The sequence below is a fragment of the Xenopus laevis genome, chromosome 1L (genome assembly GCF_017654675.1).
Source record: "Xenopus laevis strain J_2021 chromosome 1L, Xenopus_laevis_v10.1, whole genome shotgun sequence".
NCBI classification, from domain to species: Eukaryota; Metazoa; Chordata; class Amphibia; order Anura; family Pipidae; genus Xenopus; species Xenopus laevis.
In genome coordinates, this window is record NC_054371.1 from 69,835,635 (window position 1) to 69,856,780 (window position 21,146).

Sequence of the window (21,146 nt, forward strand, 5' to 3'; positions counted from 1 at the left end):
ATGATGGTAGTCCATTTGAGAGCTAGAAAGGGTCAGAATAAAGAGTCCGAAGAAGAAGGCAAATCATTTAAAAACTATAACATAAACAATGAAGTTTAATTTATAGGTTGCTTAGAATTTATAACATGCTAAAAATGGCTTTAAAGGTGAACCACTTCTTGATCCACCAATAGAAATAGTCAGTAGAAATAGTCTTTCATACTAAGTATGAATTGGAGTTCAGACAAAGACTACTGTACTACATTAGTGAGACAGTGACTTTAAAATATGACTTGCCATTGAATTTGGTGTGGGGCCCAGTGACATCTAATTAAGCCACTGTGTGTTGTTCTAATTCATATTCTGTAGTAAGAGATGAGTCTGGAAAAGACTGTAAAAGGACACAACGAGACGCAGAATATCTAACAAGATGCAGTAACATTTCCATTAAATAAATGCAAGGAAATATTTTTCCATATAACAGAGTGTTTGTAACCTAAATTATCTGTTATCACTCGTGGTGTTTGTTAGTAAAAACATGAAAGGCCTATTAAATGGGTACAGTTATCACAACTAACAGAGAAAAGAAAGGATAACAATGGTGATAAAAAGGGAGGAATCAAAGCAGTTATATACCTCCTTCTAAAGAAGACTGACGTCAGCCCTTGTAAAGGCCGTTTCTTACATGCACAATATCAGCTTCAACAACTAAACACCTTAACTTTGCTATTAATGGTGCAATGAGTGACAGCATTATTTTTATATGATTATTTTTGTTAGCCATAGTAACTTTTGAAAAGGAGTTAAATAACTGCATGAAAAGGTTTCATACACTTGGGGCAAATTTACTAAAGGGCGAAGTGACTAACGCTGGCAAAATTCATACACCAGTGTGGAAAACTGATGGAATATTTATAGCCATTGTATTACCCTCAGTAAACAAGCTGTGTTATTAAGACAGTACTGCATGCTTGCTCTACATTTTGTACCACAAATGACTTTTTTAATGAAGCACAGTATTTTCCAAAATGAGTTGATATGTTAATGAAAAAGTTGTGAGTTTAAGAAGGCAGCAAATCACTGCAACACAATAAATCTTTTCTGAAAAGTGTCAGTGTTCTTCAGCTGTCACCACCCGGTTTTATTATACCTGGGCCTAGAGGCTGAAACCACTGATTTACTAGTTTTCTTTAAAGCTCTGACACTCAAGCAGTTAAAAAAATAGCTGAACACCTGGGATGTATTTATTAGCCACACTGTAGGAAAACCCCATCTACTCCAAATGTAGGGTTATACTTCTCTGTGTGAGCAGAGAGAACGCCAGTTACTGTATAATATGGAATGGAAAGGAACAGACAAAAGCCATCTATGTTCTGTGGTTATTCCAGTGTGATAAAGTGCCTTTAATTAGGATTGTTTTCATCTCTTATGTTAAAAAGAATGGGAAGATGTAAAAAACTGTAGCCAAAGACTTGTGTTGCTGGTTGTTGCGGCTGCTTCAGAAAAACCAAAATATATATTTGATGAATGTTAAGTTGTTCAGCAGGATGCGGTGCTGGGATGCTCTACCAGCATCGCTTCACACTAGTGGCTTCAAATTAGCCCTGGGCAGAATAGAAAAATAGAAGCTTTGGTTTTTAGATTTAGCAGAATTTCATTTCAGCTGAATCCTTAACCAAAACCAAACCCTAAGGCGATTCCAGGTGCCCAAGTTACAAACTGCCTACCGTATTTATCAAGTGATCCCTATGCAAGCCTAAGGGTCCAAGCATACTACCCAACTATCAGGTATGTATGGCCAACTGTACCTGTTGTTCAGTACAAAATGTAGTGTTTCAAGTCTGATCCAATACTTTGTCCCCTGGTTCAATGATTGGATCATAATGGAGGCCTATGCAGGCCCATTAAGAGAGGATGAACTTAGGCCAGATATCAAATCACAAATTACAAGATTCATGTCACTGTTTATGAGCCCACAGTTTATGAACCCACAAACTGGATTAGCTATAGGGGCCCATAGCCCACAAGTGTAACATCCCATGGTATACAAATTTTAATTTCCTTATGGATACATTCCGGCCATCAAAGCCTGTCTAAAGGTGGCCATATACATAGAGATCCACTCATTTGTCAATTGCACCAAACAATCAGATCTCTCCCCAATATGGGGGCAGTATCGGACTGATCCGATCGTGGGCCCTAGTGCCCAACGATCGGATCATAATGTATGGCATAAGGGCGGTCTGATTGCGGGACCACATTAGCGAACAGATGTGGTCATTGATCCGCCAGGATTTTTCCCCCTGCCCGATCGACATCTGCCTGACTCTCGATCGGGGAAGCCTGTTGGAGGGCCCCACAAACGGGTCAATAAGCTGCCGATTCGGCAGCTTTTATCGGTCCGTGTATGGTCACCTTAAGGGTTGGGCCCTCTGGCTACATGATACATTTTATTACATACACAAATACTTCTAGTATTTCTGTAAGGGATGTCCAAACTTCCCCATCAGTCTAAAATTCACAACGTCCCTTCGGCAGCTGGGGGGAACGGGAAAGTTCAACAACGGCAGGATTCTTTATTCACGTTGTGGGCCCCCAGGCTTCCCGTTGAACTCTGTGTTCTGTCTTCTACAGCTCTGACTCTCTCACCATACATATCAGCTTTGCCTGGAAACACAATGTATCTGGGTATTGGCTGCAAAACCTCCAATGAATAAAGGAAGGCTGTTCTTCCTCCGATGTTCCTGTGCTTTACGACTTGTTAGGGATACAAAGCACTCGAATCAAACTCGGCCTGCTTCCAGACCTGAAGGTAGCGCCACCTACTGTCTAATCCTGTGGAGCAACTTTTACATTGTAACTAGCCCTGATATGTCTGTATTTTAGGCAACATATACTGATACGTTCTATTCATGCTCCTTTCTACAGTAGTCTCATAAACCTTTAAAAAAGGACTTGTCAAAGCGGCTTTATATAGAATGCTAATCTTACAGCACCACTGCCTTAGCAAAATTCTTATGTGAATCCTTGTAAGGATAACTCACTCAGTGGGAGAATGGCACAATAAAAACAAACATAGTTATTATCGTACAGATAAAAGACCTGTTGATTGAAATGATTGGATTTTTCTAAATAAGGGGTTGTCCATAATTTGGACTTTAAAACATTAAAAATCCAATAGGATTGTGTTGACACCAGCATGAGTTTATAGTTGTTTAAGGTGGACATACACAAGATATATTTGTATTCAAACATAACTGGCCCCACATCTATCATACGCTCCAGGACATATTTATTATGCTGTGTAAAACAAAATTCGCAGAAAAAACGCTGTGTAAAATAAATGGGGAATTTATCAAGGTGTGTTTTATTTTACACCATGTGAATGCCAGATTTGCCGCTGTTATTTTACATTGCTTCCAGCGGAAGTCGCTCTAAGAAAAAAAAATCCACCAATTTTTACACAAAGAAGCCAGGTGATGTGTGGTGTATTATACTGTTGTTTTTTACACCACATAATAAATATGCCGCAAAATGTTGCACCAGATCGCAAAGATACAGCAGAATTTTAAAAAAAGTGTGCAAATAAGCACATCTTGCACCTGTCAGGGTGTACTCTTACACTGCATTCAGTCCCTTGTCATTCAATTGTTCAACAGTAAGCACCTATAGATTTAGGGGGTTATTTATGAAAGGTTGAATGAACTCACAACTAGAATGGTATCCTATTTAAGAATAAAAACTCAAATGGAAAAAACTCGATTCAGGGAGTTTGAGTTGTGAAACCCGAAAACTCAAATTGATTATTTTATTCCTTTTCAACTCCAATCTAAAGCCACTTTTGTAAATTCTACCCCTGTAAATTCCACCATGCTGCAAAGTCTACCTGCCAAGTATACAAAGAATTCCATCAACATATACTAAAGAACCCTGATTCCTTTATTAGTGTTGCTACTGTAGAAGCAGTGAGGACACTGCACACATAGGGGCCAAATTATCAAATTATCGATTCGAGAAAAAAGCAATGAATATAAGAATATAGTCGTGAATATTCTTTGTAACTTCGAATAGTTGCCTTTTATTAAAGAATAAAACAGGAAAAGTCAGCAGAAAAAACTCAGCAAGTAAAAGCTGGCAAAGCTGTATAGAAGTAAAGGGGAATGTTCTCTGACAACTTTATTATTTTTTTTTATTTTCCCAGTTTATTAAAACACTCAAGATTTTAAGCCTCATCGAAAATGAATGGGGCAATGAGATTTTCACTGAAATGCAAATTTCTTTTTCTCAAAAAAAATGCACGCAAGGAATATTTTGTCACTAGCGTTCGAGAAAAAAAGTTGCACGAGTTTTGTCTACACTTTTTTTTCCCCATGCGTTTTTTTTTTTTTTTCACGAACTCGGATTTTGATAAATCTGACCCATAATGTTATTTTTACAAATGTTAAAAGATCATCAGAATACTTATCTCTGGGTTTTAGGATACTGGGAAGTGTAATCCAATAACAGAAGGGTTGCTTATAAAATAGTTATATAAGTGTGAAATAGGGAAGCAGCCACATTGCTGGTTAAGTAAAATGAACTGCCATGTTTAGACACCAATAAAGCCAGTGCCCACATTAAAATAGATGCATGTTTCCTTGCCCTTTCCAAGCCAAAGTTTGTCACAGACATGGAAGCACCTTTGTTTTACTCATTTATTGTTTCTGGAATTCATAACCGCACTGTATATGGTCAAACCTGAATTTTACTTTATTTAGGGGGCTGCGGAAAACCAGCGTTAAATCTGGGAGTTCATAACTTGCAGGAATGTATAACCGAGGTTGGACTGTGCTGTCCCTGCCAGTTCCCTCCTCCATCCTCAGAATCCAATTTTGTAACTTATCCAAGAAGAGCAGTTTCTACCTCCAAACAAAACTAGCATGAAATGACCTTTTTTCTCTGTTGTTGCTCTTTTCCAGACTTTTTGTGCACTCCTGTCACACAAATGTTTATTTTAATGAAGACACTCCAACCAAACGAGATCACAGCGAGTGACAGCTCCTAACAACATATAAACTCCCATCTGTCTGCCATTCAATGAGCCCCATTGTGGAGTGGTGTCCTTTCTGAAGCTATTCTGTGTTGTGAGGAAGCTCCTGAAGCTGGATGGAACTCAGGCCCCCCATCCATCTTCAGACAATGGCCTTGGCTGACATCACTGCTTTTCATTCATCTTCATTTGTCCAATCACATCCTGTCATTCTTATGTAAACTGGACACTTGAGGATGCATCTTTTCTACACTCCATGATAAGGTGGAGAAAGGCTGTCAAAGGCCCTAGGGTGCCATCACATATGGTAGAGAAAGGCTTTGTGCTTTGCATCCCAGCTAATGTGTCTGACATTTACATCCAGCTCAGTAGGAGTCAAAGTAATCCCATTTTTAAACCTCATTCACTTCCCACTTCCAGCACTGAGGAAACAAGTGAGTCCAAGAGTTTCTGTAACTTCCTGGCTTTTCACCAGTGAAAATCCAAACATTCTGGCACACAATACATAAATGATGAATTCATTTGGGGAAAGAAGGAAGCCATAATATGATACCTTGTATAGACAACCTCCTCAGCTAAACCTGTTATGCAGATAAAGTTTTGTAATATCAAGTAAGACCCACATTTAGGTTTTTAATATTTTTTCCAAAGCATGTTTTACTTGTCAATAACAGTATGTTGGATATAATATTTCTACTAAACGGGTTATAATGGCTAAGGCATCCCCACCTCTTTGCTTTACTTTACTAGATACAGAGAGGGAATACTACAATGGTCTGAATGATGAATGATATTGCTCATAGATATGGCAGCATATTCTGGCCAGCAAAAGTTCACTAACATGTTTAAAATGAACAGTTGATCTAATCTCAGAATAGCATCCCATATAACATGATGTTCTACAACATTTAGAGGGGTTGTTCTTTAAATTAACTTTTGGTATGATGTAGAGAGTGATATTTTGAGATAATCGGCCACTGGTTTTTAATTTCTTGTGTTTTTTGAATTATTTAGCTTTTTATTCAGTGACTATCCAGTTTGCAAATTCAGCAATCTGGTTGCTAGGATCCAAATTACCCTAGCAACCACCAACTGGTTTGAATAAGAAACTGGAATATGAATAGGAGAGAGCAAGCAGGATGAACAATAAAAATCAGCAATAACAATAAATATGTAGCCTTTACAGAGCATTTGTTCGTCAGTGACCCCCACTTCAAAGCTGGAATCACTCCGTTAAAGGAGAAGTAAAGGTAAATTTGCTGTGGGGTGCCAAATCCTAGGCACCACCCATTGATTATAATTATTTAGCTTTCTGTAGGAGCTGTTTATGCAACAGTTGGCGACCCCCACCCCATACATGACTGGAAGCCATGAAAATGTAAGATATGCATAAAGAAATGCTTACCAATATATTTGCTGGGCTCTAAATACAGTTGTGGTTGTAAATAATTTCTACATCTCAAACAGTTCGGTCTGTTACTGAAACAATGCAGCGTTGCCAAACCAGACAATATCAGTTTAATAGTTATCTGCTCGTATGGCTTGGTTAGCTATTGCGGATATTCAGAAACACCCTGTACTGTACAAAGTTAAGTTGCTTGGCTATTTGGATATGGTATGTTGCACTTGTCTTTGGTAACATTTTAACAAATGTTTCCTGTAACCCTTGGAATGATAACATGAATATTCCTTTGCTTGCCAAGCTTTCTAACTAAAAAGTTGCTAAATATGCAGTATTTTTTTCCTTAAAAGACCCATTAAACTTATATTCTTAGATCTCCCTTCTGGGTGCTGGCCTGTGTGGCAGTATGCCATACTGTGTTAAAGGATATGAGCTACGTGCAGAAATGGAACCTAGAGTCCTGCGCTGAACCAATTTTTAAGACACAGACCGACACCCGCAGCCGCTACCAAAACTGCAACCCACATATTTAGCCACTTGGATCCGCTACCCAACCCAACCTGAAACTGCCTTATCTGCCACCTGCATCTCCAATTTTTTTTAAAAGGAGTCAACTATAGATAATATAGATAATATAACATAAGATAAATATTGATGAGATCTCCAACCTGACCCGCAACCCATATCTATACCTGCCCCCCTTCTATCCTACCAGCAAACCACAGGATACCTAACCTGCTGCAGATGGAGGCATGCATTTGGCAGAAGCAAACATAATTTTAAGACAGTAAATTACATAGAAGGTATATATATATATATATATATATATATATATATATATATATATATATATACACACACACACACAGACTAAAAGGCAAAATAGGTGATAAGTTGTCATTGGTGGGTGGATGAAAACATTTAGTTGTACAGGCTTTCTCTGTACAGCAGCTATATGCGTTGACAAAAACCAAGTGGTTACATTTTTCAGCACTTAACTTGCCCTAAAAACCTAAACTGAGTTTCCCAGACACAATAACTGATAAGAATGACCCCATTACAATCAACAGGAAATTGGGACCCATAAATACGCCTCACCCAAATGCATCAAGTACAGACCTGAGAAAGGTGCACACAGTAAGCCTATTCAAGAGATGAGTATAACAGGAACTTTCCTTTTTTTGGTGCAGTTTCCTAATGTCATAAAAATTGCAGAATGAGGATAATCATCTAGCCTAATAAACCTGTACACTTTTGTTCATGTTGCTAGCATGCAAAGAGTAAGAAGTGGTCACAACCCACCATTTCTAGGTGTGAATGCGCATATTCTATGATAGCACTTCTATGTTGTGTAAGGAGAGGCTTTAACTGGAGGGTAAAAGGGATTACTGATACCCCTTTAATGCACCTATAGTGAGAACAAGAGTGTTGAACAGGAAGCAATAAGAACACCTTGCATTAAGACCTTCACTGCTTTAGCTTATTAGTGATTGTAACTAATGCTGCGAAAATATATGTGACATTTGGTCTTACATGTGGATGGTCAAAACGTCAACCAACTAGATCATACAGTGAGGCCCCATCCAGCCAACGGCTGACATGTTTCATGTTAATGTCACACCACTGCAACCAACCTTTTGACTACTGACCTTTCGTCAATTATTGCACTGTGTATGTGAATTGTAAGAAGAATTGGCCCTGGTTGTTATGGAAAGTCTATTATGCAATGAAAATAAATCACTTGCTTTTAAATCTACTGTACCCATGCATGTTTTGATCCACATGATCATTTTAAAGATACTATATGTATGGGACCTGTTATCCAGAACGTTTTGGACCTCGGGTTTTCCAGATAATGGATTTGTAATCTATAATTTCAGTAATTGATCTTTTCTATGATTTTATAGTAGACTTAAGATGAAACATTTAAAATTAATTACAACCCAAGAGACTGTTTTTGCTTCCAATAAGAATTAATTATATCTTAGTTGGGATCAAGTACAAGTTACTGTTATCTTATTACAGAGAGAGAGGAAATCATTTTTTTTTTTTTTTTTTTTTTTTTTAAAAAATCATTTAAAATTAATTACAACCCACAGACTGGTTTTGCATCCAATAAGGATTAATTATATCTTAGTTGGGATCAAGTACAAGCTACTGTTTTATTATTGCAGAAAGAAAGGAAATCATTTTTTTTAAATATTTTAATTATTCGGATAAAATGGAGTCTATGGGAGATGGCCTTTCCATAATTCAGAACTTTCTGGATAATGGGTTTCTGGATACTGGATCCCATACCTTTATATAGAATCTGTAATGTTAAGGAATCATCAGCACTTTTAGATTAAGGCTGGAACTACACGGTGGGTATCCTTCTGGTCGAACGGGATGAGAGGAAGCCCAGACGTCACGTTGGATGCGCCGAATCTAATGTAAGTAATACAAATGTCGCATCTACAAACTGATTGCATCCAACACGACAAGACTGTCTGATGCGGATGCTGCACGTTGCATCTTCATCCAACAGTTGTGTCATATGCAATCAGTTTGTAGATGCGAAATTTGTATTACTTACATTAGATTCGGCACATCCAACATGACGCCTGCGACTCCTTTCATCGCGTCGGAAGGACGTGCACCGTGTAGTTCCAGCCTTAAACAACGTTCAGTAAGCTTACCTTGTCTATGAGATCTGGACGATTTGTAGCAGCTAAAATCACAACATCTTTCAGCTGTTCAATCCCATCCATTTCAGTTAACAGCTGAGCCAGCACTCGATCTGCAACATTTCCAGCAGAACTGTGGAACCATAAAAACATTGTAAGTGAACAATATGCTGTACCTCATTGGTGGCTAAAATACTATTTGTAGTTTAATGTAAATTATATACAGTTGTAAATGGGAATCTGCTTCTTATTATTTCCACTAAAATATTAGATTATAAGACTAGGTTGCTGATTGCTCAGAGGCATCCGTAGTAAAACAAGTGTAATACTAATCAGCTTTCCAATATGCAAGAGAGGCCAATAAATACCCCCACTAGCCCAATAAATATTGACTGTCTATGACATCTTAAGGTGGCCATACACCGGCAGATAAAGCTGTCGATATCAGTCGTTTAGACTAATTTGACAGTTTATCTGCCCGTGTATGGGGGCTTACGACGGGTCTTCCCGAACGATATCTGGCCACGATATCGATCGAGGAGGTTTGATTTTTACCCGACCGACCCGTCTGAGCCCTTTGGCGTATCGTAATCCGATCGTTCGACCATTCAGCTGCACGTTTGGATTAACCCGATATAGCCATGCCGTTAGTGGCATATCGGGGAAAAATCCGCTCGTTTGGCTCTTTGAGTCTATGGCCACCTTAACATCTTCTCATTGCAAGATATCCCTTCTTTATATATTTGCATTAATACATTAAGACTAGGTTGCTGATTGCTCTGAGGCATCCGTAGTAAAATTAGTGTAATTCTAATCAGCTTTCCAATATGCAACCATTAAAAATGTTCAATGGTTTTAACATTATTTGTAAATGTTAGGGATGCACCGAATCAACTATTTTGGATTCGGGCAAACTCCCGAATCCTTCGCGAAAGATTCGGCCGAATAATAAACCGAATCCTAATTTGCATATGCAAATTAGGGGTGGGAAGGGGAAACATTAACGTCCTTGTTTTGTGACAAAAAGTCACACAATTTCCCATCTTATTTGCATATGCAAATTAGGATTTGGATTAAGTTCGGGCGGACAGAAGGATTCAGCCGAATCCTGCTGAAAAGGGCCGAATTCCGAATCGAATCCTGTATTCGGTGCATCCCTAGTAAATGTAACTGCTATTAAAAATAGTATTTGTCTGGCTGTTTCCATTCTCTGCACTCCTGACTATGACTACTGAAACAATGTTATATGCCAATCCTGTAAGAGATCTGACTTCTGGTACATTCTTTTAAAGGAGAAGGAAAGGTTAAAACTAAGTAAGCCTTATCAGAAAGGTCCATCTAAATATACCAGTAAACCCCCAAAGTAGTGCTGCTCTGAGTCCCCTGTCAAAAGAAACACTGCATTTCTTTCCTTCTATTGTGTACTCATGGGCTTCTGTATCAGCCTTCCTGCCTTCAGTTTAAACCTCATTGCCCTGGGCAAGAACATGCTCAGTTTGCTCCTCTTCCCCACCCCCCTCCCTTCTCTACTGTAATCTGAGCCCAGAGCAGGGAGAGACTCAGGCAGGAAGTGATGTCACACCATGTTAATACTGCAGCTCCTATCCTAAACAAACAGAGAGCTTCTAGAGCTGTTTACTCAGGTATGGTAAAGCATTCTACAGAATAAATATAGCATTCTAGCTTGCACTATTGCAGCTAATCTATTGGCAATAAAATGCCTCCGTAGCTTTCCTTCTCCTTTAAGATTCAGACCCAGAGAACAGGGTTAAACATACACTGCTTTTGAATACAGTTACATTTACTATAACCTTAAAACCATATTAAAGGTTTTACATTTGGAATGCCATCCCTGAATTCTGCTGAGAGAATCTTCCCAAAGTCTTTCTACTATAGTGCAGCAGAGAACCTAGCCTGGTTAGGGTGAGAAAGGCTAAAAGGAGCCAAAAAGCCCAAGACATGTAGCATAAGGCCTTCTGAAAACAGAAAGTATTTACTTGCCTTGTGCCATATACATAGCACTGGCTTGATACCAACATTTTCTAGTAGAACATGAACCAAAAGACCTTTAGTATAAGCAGGATGTTTTTGGACTTTGTTGTTAAGCTTAGATAGGAAAGTGCCACTTTAGGTATTAATTCCACTCTTATTTTATTAAAGCCTGGAATTCTGAGCAGCTCTTAGTGGGAGGCTACCGAAGGTTATGTTTAAAATTGGAGCAAGGGAATATCTCACTAGACAAGTATAAATGGGATTGTTAATTAAATTACACTGTGTGGAAATAGCTGAAGCATGACAGCCTGAACTATGACACTAATGATAGATTTTCGACCCTTGCATTTTTGTTGTTTAAGGATGCATGTAGATTAACTCTCCAGTTCAAAGTGCCAGTGGCTCTTACTCGTAAGAAAATAAATGCAGATACAAATAGAGAGTCAACAGCAAGCAAAACTATAATTGCCAGCATACTCCTAAAGCTCAATTAAGGAGCACGCCACATTTGGAAGGCACTTTATTTAAACACATGAAAGGTAAAATATAATTGAATATATGCTTCATCATGGAACGATCAACTTTCTGCTTCATCGTTCTTCTTACGGCTGCACATGCGCAGTAGAGCAAACAGACGGCTACTTCATTCTGCTGCGCATGCAGCTGCCCCGGGAATTTGAAGAGCGAAGAAGCAGGAAGAGGATCGCTCCGAAAAAGAAATATAATTTAATAAAATAAAATATAATTTAATATACGCTTTCCTGCTTCTTCTTTCTTCTTGCGGCTGCAGATGCGCAGTAGAACGAAAAGTCTTTAACTTTAACGAAAAAGCCTGCAACTTCATTCTGCTGCGTATGCGTCTGCCCCAGGAAATTTAAAGAGCGAATAAGCAGGTCTATGGTAATCGCTAGAAGAATCCGGGAAGGTGCAGTTTTCTGCTGATAGGAGCACCGGCCTGGAGTGTCAGGTAAGTAAATACAATCACTTAACTTTTGGCACCTCCAAGTATAAAATTACTTTCCTTCTCCATTAACCTAGGTGCTCCCTCTGATGGAAATTTTCTTTTCAAGTGTTCCATTTTGACACATCAAATGCAGTTCCCACCCATGGTTGCAATTGAATTAAGGGGAAACATACTGCATTCTTGGTTAAAAAAACTGTTATAGATATTAGTTTTAGCCCTGTGTATATGTTCTAGCACATTAATATCTGGATTGGTCCTGCAAATTGCCAGGAGAAAAGTATACAGTAAAGGTATGGTACCTATTATCCAGAATGCTCAGGACCTGGGGTTTTCCAGATAGGGATCTTGTTCTAATTTTGTTCTTCATACATTAAGTCTACTAGAAAACCATGAAAACATTAAATAAACCTAATAGGCTGGTTTTGCTTCTAATAAGAATTAATTATATCTTAGTTTGGATCAAGTACAAGGTACTGTTTTATTATTATAGAGAAAAGGAAAATCATTTTTAAAAATTTTAATTATTTGGACAAAATGAAGTCTATGGGAGCCTTTCCAATATTTGGAGTTTTCTGGATAACGGATTTCCATATAAAGGATCCTATACTATACAGGATCTGTATCTCTGGATTGGACTGTACTCACTTTCCATCAATATGAAAGTCCAAGAGAGTGCATCTTACAATATTATAGTTCCTCAGAAAAGAAGTTTGAATTTGCACCTCCCAGCCACATGCAAAGAATATATGCTAAAGAAGGCATTGCATGTTTAGTTGAGTGAATTATAAATACTATTTTTTGATTAGCAACTTGCTTTTCAGTAGAGCAGTACAGGTATATTTTCCTAGAAAAACCTACATAATCTTTCACCTTTGCCTAGGTGTTAGTGCTATTATCTTCAGTGCATACAAGCTGAAGGACCATGTATTCTTCACCTAAATTGACACCTAAATTGCTACCCAGTGCCAGGCTAAAAATTATATCGTTCGGTCATCTCAATAAATGGTTTGCTCTGAGAATTTACAGAAAGTCATCTTCGGATTCCCCCAATTCCCTCCTATATCACTAAAATACCTAATTCATGAAAAAAACGGAATGAACGCAAGCAAACAAAATGCAAAGAATTTATGACGCATGAACATTCTGACATCCGTTGTTTACATGTATCCTTGCTGTGCCAGGAACCTTAGACAAGCCATGCTGAGTGTGAAACTATGAGAAACTGAGACTCTAGACTTATGGAGATAATGCACAAAAATGAAGCCCGATAATTGTACAGACATTCTGCCAACAGCTGCTGTATAACTTTATCAACCACGTAGACTTCAGAAGGCTGAGGCTTCTAATAGCAAAGCTTTTTGCCATATATACAGTAGGTCCATAAATCTTTGGACAGAGACAACTGCAGAAGTATTCTAATTTTGGTTCTGTACATTACCACATTTTAAATGAAACAACTCAGATGCAGTTGAACTGCAGACTTTCAGCTTTAATTCAGTGGGTTGAACAAAAAGATTGCATAAAAATGTGAGGAACTAAAGCCATTTTTATAGGGATGCACCAAATCCAGGATTCAGTTCGGGATTCGGCCTTTTTAAGCAGGATTCGAATTCGGCCTAATCCATCTGCCTGGCCGAACCAAATCCTAATTTGCACATGTAAATTAGGGCGGGGAAATCACATGACTTTTTGTCACAAAATAAGGAAGTAAAAAATGTTTTCACCTTCCCACCCCTAATTTGCATATGCAAATTAGGGTTCGGATTCGGCTGAATCTTTCAGAAGGATTCGGGGGTTCGGCCGAATCCAAAAAAGTGGATTCGGTGCATCCCTACTTTTTTTTTAACACAATCACTTCATTTTAGGGCCTCAAAAGCAATTGGACAAATTAAAAAACTGAAAATAAAATGTTCATTTCTAATACTTGGTTGAAAACCCTTTGCTGGCAATGACAGCCTGAAGTCTTGAACTCATGAACTCATGGACATCACCAGATTCTGGGTTTACTCCTTTTAAATGCTCCCCCAGGCCTTTACTGCCACGACTTTCAGTTGCTGTTTGTTTGTGGGCCTTTCTGTCCGAAGTTCAGTCTTCAACAAGTGAAATGCAGCTCAATTGGGTTCAGATCAGGTGACTGACTTGGCCACTCAAGAATATTCCACTTCTTTGCTTTAATAAACTCCTGGGTTGCTTTGACTGTATGTTTTAGGTCATTGTCCATCTTTATTATGAAACGCCTCCCAATCAGTTTGACTGCATTTAGCTGGATTTGAGCAGACAGTGTCTCTGAACACCTCAGAATTCATTTGGCTGCTTCTGTCCTGTGTCACATCATGGATAAACACTAGTGTCCCAGTGCCACTGGCAGCCATGCACGCCCAAGCCATCTCACTGCCTCCGCCATGTTTTATTGATGATGTGGTATGCTTTGGATCATGTAAATTCTCATAAATAGATCATTTTATTTTGTCCAATATGTTTGATTTATGAAATTGGAAAATATCAATTTCAGTTACACAAGCAACCAATCAATTATTTACTTTCATCATTTTTTAAAGTAGACTTTTCAAAATGAAATGTTTATTAGTTGCGTTGAAATAGCTGTCCCTAACAAGCCGAAAAGCATCTTCACAGGATAAGGCTATTTGAGTGGCTAGGAATGGAAGATTTTAAGGGTTTTTGAACCCAATGGGGGGTTTTTGTAAATTGTTTTGCCTGTGGGGAGCAAGATTTTGTAATGCTTTAGTTGGGTAACTGAATCCATTCAATAAATGCCTACAGGAACCTCATACAAGAAGATTTTTTTTACAGTCTCTTATCGCCTAAAATAATGGTCAAGAGAAAAAAGGAGTAAATTTGTCAGATTTTAATAAATCCACCCCCAAATGAACTGTGTTTCCACTGCTCTGTTAGAACTATAGAAAGAAGCAAAAAGTGGTGCTCACATTGCCATTCTATTGCAAACATCTGTGATCCGTCATGAAATCTAAGCATAATACCAGTAATGTCTGTGTACATTCATCCTCCTTACAGTACAAATCCTTTTTTTCCATTCCTATTTTTATTTGGAGTTCTTTGTTTTAGCTCTCAGGCATTCATTTAATTTAAGCATTTTTTGGACAATGCAGCTTGGTAAATTGGTGCCAAGCGTGTGGAAAAACACATTTTTCTCCCCCTTGCTTCCTGATGTAATGATTTCGAGGCCCCGGGTGTTCGAGGCCATTACTGCCAGTGCTCAGGATTTTCATATTTCAAACTGAAAGGAATCTGGCATGAAGCACTGGACATTATTTCCTTTACACATTCTTTGAAAAGGCCAGCCAATTTCTGTCTCTGCTTTTATATCAATAATATTTAAAGGAATAACAGATGCTGGGTTTAACCCCTTTTCCTCTTTACATTACGCATTTTTGTACACTATACTGAACAGGCCTGGCATATAAGAGATTAGACAATAACAAATTAGATTTTATAGACAGAGATATTGAGTAGCTCTTTACATGTTAGAAACTACAGTCCCCAAAATCCTCAAGGTACTGCTTAGAAGAGGATTTTTAGATCCCCACTTAAAGGGGTAGTTGACCTTAAAATACATTTTTATTATGTTGTAAAAAAAAAACGGAATTCTAATACAAAATGCAATTCTTCATTAGTGTTTTTGTTTTTTGTTTTTAATAATTAAACATTTTATTCTGTGGCTCTCCATTTTGGCATTTCAGTGGCTTTGTGGATGGAAAATGGATATGAGAGGGCATATATGGAAATAAACGTAATAAAAACAGTACAACTGCAACCACACAGGCAGGGTTGTGACCATCAACTACTATTTTAAACTGTTTAAACATTCTTTAAAGTGGCAGAATAGGAAGGCAAAAACTAAACAAAGACTGGTGATGTCGGGGGCAGGCTAGTAACATCAGAGGTGAGGCTATGATGTAGAGGTCTGTCATTGACCAAGTTGTGTGTCAATCAGGGCAGAGTTCGGTATGGTTTTCAGACTTTTAAAATCATACAAACACAACTGCCTGGTTTAAAATGAGATAGGTTGCAACCCTGATAAGAATCAGTCAATCAATAGCATATTAGAAGTCAATATAAAGATGAACTTCCCCTTTCAGCCTTAAGGATTAAAAATGGAAAAGGACTGAATAAGCAGTATATGTATCATAGTAGCAGTAGCGATATTTGAAAAGATGATTCAGTCTGATGGTTCATTAGATGTTCAGTTTATGTCAGCCAGTGTCATTAGCAGCAATACTAACATTTTATCTGAGCTTCTGCAGATATTACCACTGTGTTAATATGCTCTGCTGGTTTGCCCCGGTATGGCACAGATAACGCTGCAGCAATGGGAATCCAAAAAAATTCTTTCCCCAGAATTCTGCATAGCTCACAGCCCCCTCTCCCAGATTGCTATTTAAATGAGCCATGTTTCCCTGCTTGTCATTGGTTCTTCTCAGGTTCTTGCATCTCATGTAAAAATCCAATATGGCCGTGCATCCACTGTGGAACGCACAACAATCTTGTATTTTTTACATGAGACAGAGAGAGATAGAAAGATAAGATACAAGCAGCATGGGAGCAGCAGGAAAGAAGAACTTTGGTGTCGGGATTTGGCTTGTGCCAGGTGAGGGAATGCTTCCAATTTATCCATTTCTGCATTCATCTTACTGGAAGGTCTGCAGTTGATAGAGTGCTCATTGGTCATTTCTACAGTCAATTATGTCTACGGTTAATATACCAATTATCCATTTCCTGTAGTATTTATATTGGCATGTCTAACGATAATATGCAGATTATCCATTAGCTATAGTAATTACACTAACATATCTCAAATTACTATGCAAGCAAATATGTTTTGCATTAAGCAAATATGTTTTTGCATAATGACTTTGCCACCACCTGAAAAATTTTCTCAGGCGCCCATGGCTACAGCCTAACCATTAACCAACAGAAAGAGCACCAAGAATACACAATAAAGATCTAGAGACAAAAAGGGTTATTTTTGAACATAGCCACAAAGTTGGTTGTGCTAAAATGAATGAAATTGTTTTGTGTATTGATGCTATTAATACTTGTGTCTAAACACTATTATTTTACTGACATAGAGCTAAATGTCACACGTGTAGATATTGACACTGTGGAACCTCAGGCTACCCGCAGTGCAGAGTAAGTAGGTGCAGAAGCCTTGTGCCAAAAGAATCACAAACTAATATCACTTTAATGCTGAACCCCAGAAATAACTCAATATCAACTTGTTAGCTGCAACCGTCATCCAATTGACTACTACACACACAATCCTAATTGTGTTTGTTTTGTATGCACAGGGCAGAAGTACACTGGAATTGAGGTAAAAAAAACACTGCATTTAGGGTAAAAAGCATGGCAATTTGCACACTACACTTCTGTAAGTAAATGCAAAGACTGGAAAACATTTAAATAACTGAATTTTGAAGATAGTTGAAAACACTTAGATTTATGTTATTCTTTATATATACCATCCTCTGAAAAGCTGATTAAAGGAGGGTTTAAAAAACTGAATTATATTCATTCTGGGGTTTTTTTCAAGCATCGTTAATGGAATTCATTTTGTTTGGCATATGTTTCCTTCTAAATGTTAGTTTCCAGCTGCCTGTAAGCAGAAATGAAATCTACTACTGGCTTCAGAGAGAAAAAAATGCAGAGACACTATTTGTATAGTATTAGTACAGTATCAAATGTATTAACCTCCCTTTAGTCATATAACCGGATTCCTGTCTCTAATTCCTGAGACAGTCATGATGATGGACAATAAAGAGGAAGGATCATGAAATGTACTGATTTTTCATTTAAATTGGGCAATTTGATACTATATACAACTTATTTTAGTGCTTCATTCCTAAATAATATAATTTATCAGTTACATTAATTTAATATTATAGTCAACTAAATCACTAATAATTACTTATTAGTGATAAGTGATTATTAGTGATACGTGATTATTAGTGAATTCCATTCATGGCTACATATTCTGTTTTGTCCCAAGGAAATACTCACTCATGCCTTCCATTCTTTGTAGTGGAGTCACCACACATTTAACGCAACGTTGTATCACTGTACTCTGTTTAGCCATTAGCGACTATCCCTTAACAAAGGTCTTAACTAGGGATGGGCGAATTTTTTTCGCCTTGTTTCACCGCAAAAATGACGCCCATAGACATGTATGGCGTTGTGCGTCAAAAAAAAGACGCGCGTCAAAAAAATTTTGCCGCGTTACAACATTTTTTTTGATGCCCATAGACTTTAATTGGTGTCAGCGACATTTCGCCGGCGGCTAATTTTTGCCGAAACGAAACAGGTCAAATTCGCCCATCCCTAGTCTCAACTTAGTTGAATGATCTCTAAGCCAAGAGGATGCAGAGACATTCAAAAAGCTCTCTCCTCTACATTCTTCGAGTTTACTGACATATGGTATGTTTTCTCTACCAGCAGAGGAAAAGTGCCAACATTTGTGGTTCCTGATGACTTCACATTTGTCAGGTGGTTCTTGGTCAAAAATGCATTTATTAGAGTGCTGGCAGGCTAAGAACCGCTTGAACTAGAATTTTTAGCCAGTAGTTTTTGGCACTTCTCTTGCAGTTGAAATAAAACCGAGACTTGCCACATTTTTGAGTACTAGTACAATGTAGTAGGCACTGGGCAACCCACATCAATTCCCACCATAATGAATGGACAGAAATATGTGGCAAGTGGCAGCATTTCAATCACTACCTCAAGGTGTGGAGATTGGAGATTAAAATATGTCATAGGCCAAAAGTATTCATTTATTATTACAGGTATGGGACCCATTATCTGGAAACCTGTTATCCAGAAAGCTTTAAATTACAGAAAGGTCATTTCAAATTTTTAAAATTGATTACCTTATTCTCTGTAATAATAAAACAGTGCCTTGTACTTGATCGAAACTAAGATATAATTGATCCTTATAGGAGGCAAAACCAGCCTATTGGGTTTATGTTTACATGATTTTCTAGCTGACTTAAAAAGCTAGCGGACTTAAATGTGTCCATAACAAGGAGGTACTGTCTGCACGCCAAATATTTTCCTCTAAAAGCCCCCAAAGTCGCCCCCGGCACCGCTAACCTTCGTTAAGCACCTCCTTAATATTGACACATTCCTATGATTTTTATAGGAAAGTGTCAGTATTGCTTTATGGTGTGAAAATCCAAATTACGAAAAGATCCCTTATCCGGAAAGTCCCAGGTCCCAAGCATTCTTGATAACAGGTCCCAACAAGTATTTCTCAAGCACTAACATATTCTGTATACATCTACATCCAAATTACACATAAGCTCTGATAAACCAAGGAGGTAGAGCGTGGCCTGTTCAACAGAGTTTCTAACTTTCCTTCTATTATAAAGCACTGCAGAAAATGCTGGTGTTTTTTAGTACTTTTTAATAGCAATAATAACAAGCATAATATACAACCCTTCATATAAGAACAAGCTTAAAAAACTTGTAAATAAAAAATAAAATGTTATATATTCGTATACAGGTATACAGATATAAGGTATATTCTTTTACAGGTACATAATCTTTTATCCAGAATTTTCAGGATCTGGGGTTTTCTGGATAAGGGGTATTTCTGTAATAAGGAATACCATACCTTTAGTCTGCTACAAATCATTTAAACATGAACTCACCTCAATAGGATAAATGATTAAATATTAGAATAATTTGATTAATTAGAGTCTATGGGAGATGGCCTTCCTGTAACACGGATAAGACAGTTTCTGGATAATTGATACCATATCTGTATATTATTACATTATTATGCAATGACCATTTACTTTCACAGCTTCCTACACTACAAAAAAACACATACATATATTGATAATATTTTGTGCGATTTCTTAACAGTCCTGGCAAAAGGACTACATCATTGACAAGAAAGTTAGAGTGTCAGTGATGTTGACTTTACATTTGCACATTCTATTCAAATAAATGGGGGGGTTAAGTCATTGTTTGGCAATAAGCGGCTCCAAAGCTGCCACTTTCGCTGGCAGGGGAAGAGTTATAAGTGGCATTTACCATATAAACAAGTGCCAATGTATTCCCTTTCAGTAATAGATTTTTTTTTTTTTTGTGTGTGTAAAAATTTCCAAAAATTTGTCAAGCATACACACAATATTCCTTAAGAAGTCTAGTCGCTGGATAAGTATGGTACTTAGCCTAATACAAATGCCCTTGCCAACACGCTTTATCATGCTTAGCTATAGGAGCATGTCTGCATTTTAACCTTTGTCCGTTCAGCTAATATTGTAAAGTGGAGAAACTTCCTAAAGCATGCACTTGATGTGTGTATTTTAGCGCTCGCCACTCGCAAATTGTTAAAATATTATATTAAAAATGTTAAGAGCGGTAACACTTCAAATGGGAGATGTCTGCCTCAGATACAGATGTGCTAGCTTTTGAGACTGAGAAGGAGACAAAATTATCAATGTCATTATAAGTTTCTAGACATTGTGTATAGACTCTGAGATCCTTGGTAAGCCTGATATGATCAAGGAGAGTGTTGCCCAACCTCTTTAGTTCCAATTGTGTATTTTGAAGGAATTCTTCAAAATATAAATGGCAAAGGACCGAGGGTAAAGACTGATTTCGATAGCAACATTTATAAATACATAAAAAACTGAAAAACATAATATATATTAATTGATATAATATGTCTTTGTTAAATGCTTATTTTACATCTGTCTAGCTAATCTTTTTTATAATATATCAGTCATTAAAATAAAACCTACCTCTGTATTTAAATGATAAAATATTATTAGCTTCACAATATAGGATTGAAAAATATAATAATAAATATAGTGCAGTGTAGTTTTGATTTTAGCAGCCAGGTTAGATTCCCAGAAACCAAGTGCCTCCTATATCAACAAAAACATACTTTGTTGGCTTTCATTTTATTATCTGGCATTGAAATTGTCTACAGCATCGAGGCATTTCATTATCATCATGATTTATATAGTGCCAGCGAGTTATGCAGAACATTACAATGATTTATAACAAGAGCGGTCTTACAATGATTTAACAAACAAGGGTTGCAGAATAAAAAAAAGAGGATCTAGGGGC

At 37.6% G+C, this 21,146-nt stretch overlaps 1 protein-coding gene across 1 annotated transcript in view; it reads right to left on the reverse strand.

The window, feature by feature from the left end:
• Positions 1-21,146, reverse strand: part of spata5.L (spermatogenesis associated 5 L homeolog) — a 220,976-nt gene that overhangs the window by 142,018 nt on the left and 57,812 nt on the right. Inside the window, exon 14 of the mRNA XM_018251175.2 lies at positions 9,089-9,209. Coding sequence (XP_018106664.1) covers positions 9,089-9,209 — 121 coding nt within the window. The remainder of the gene's footprint in view (positions 1-9,088; positions 9,210-21,146) is intronic.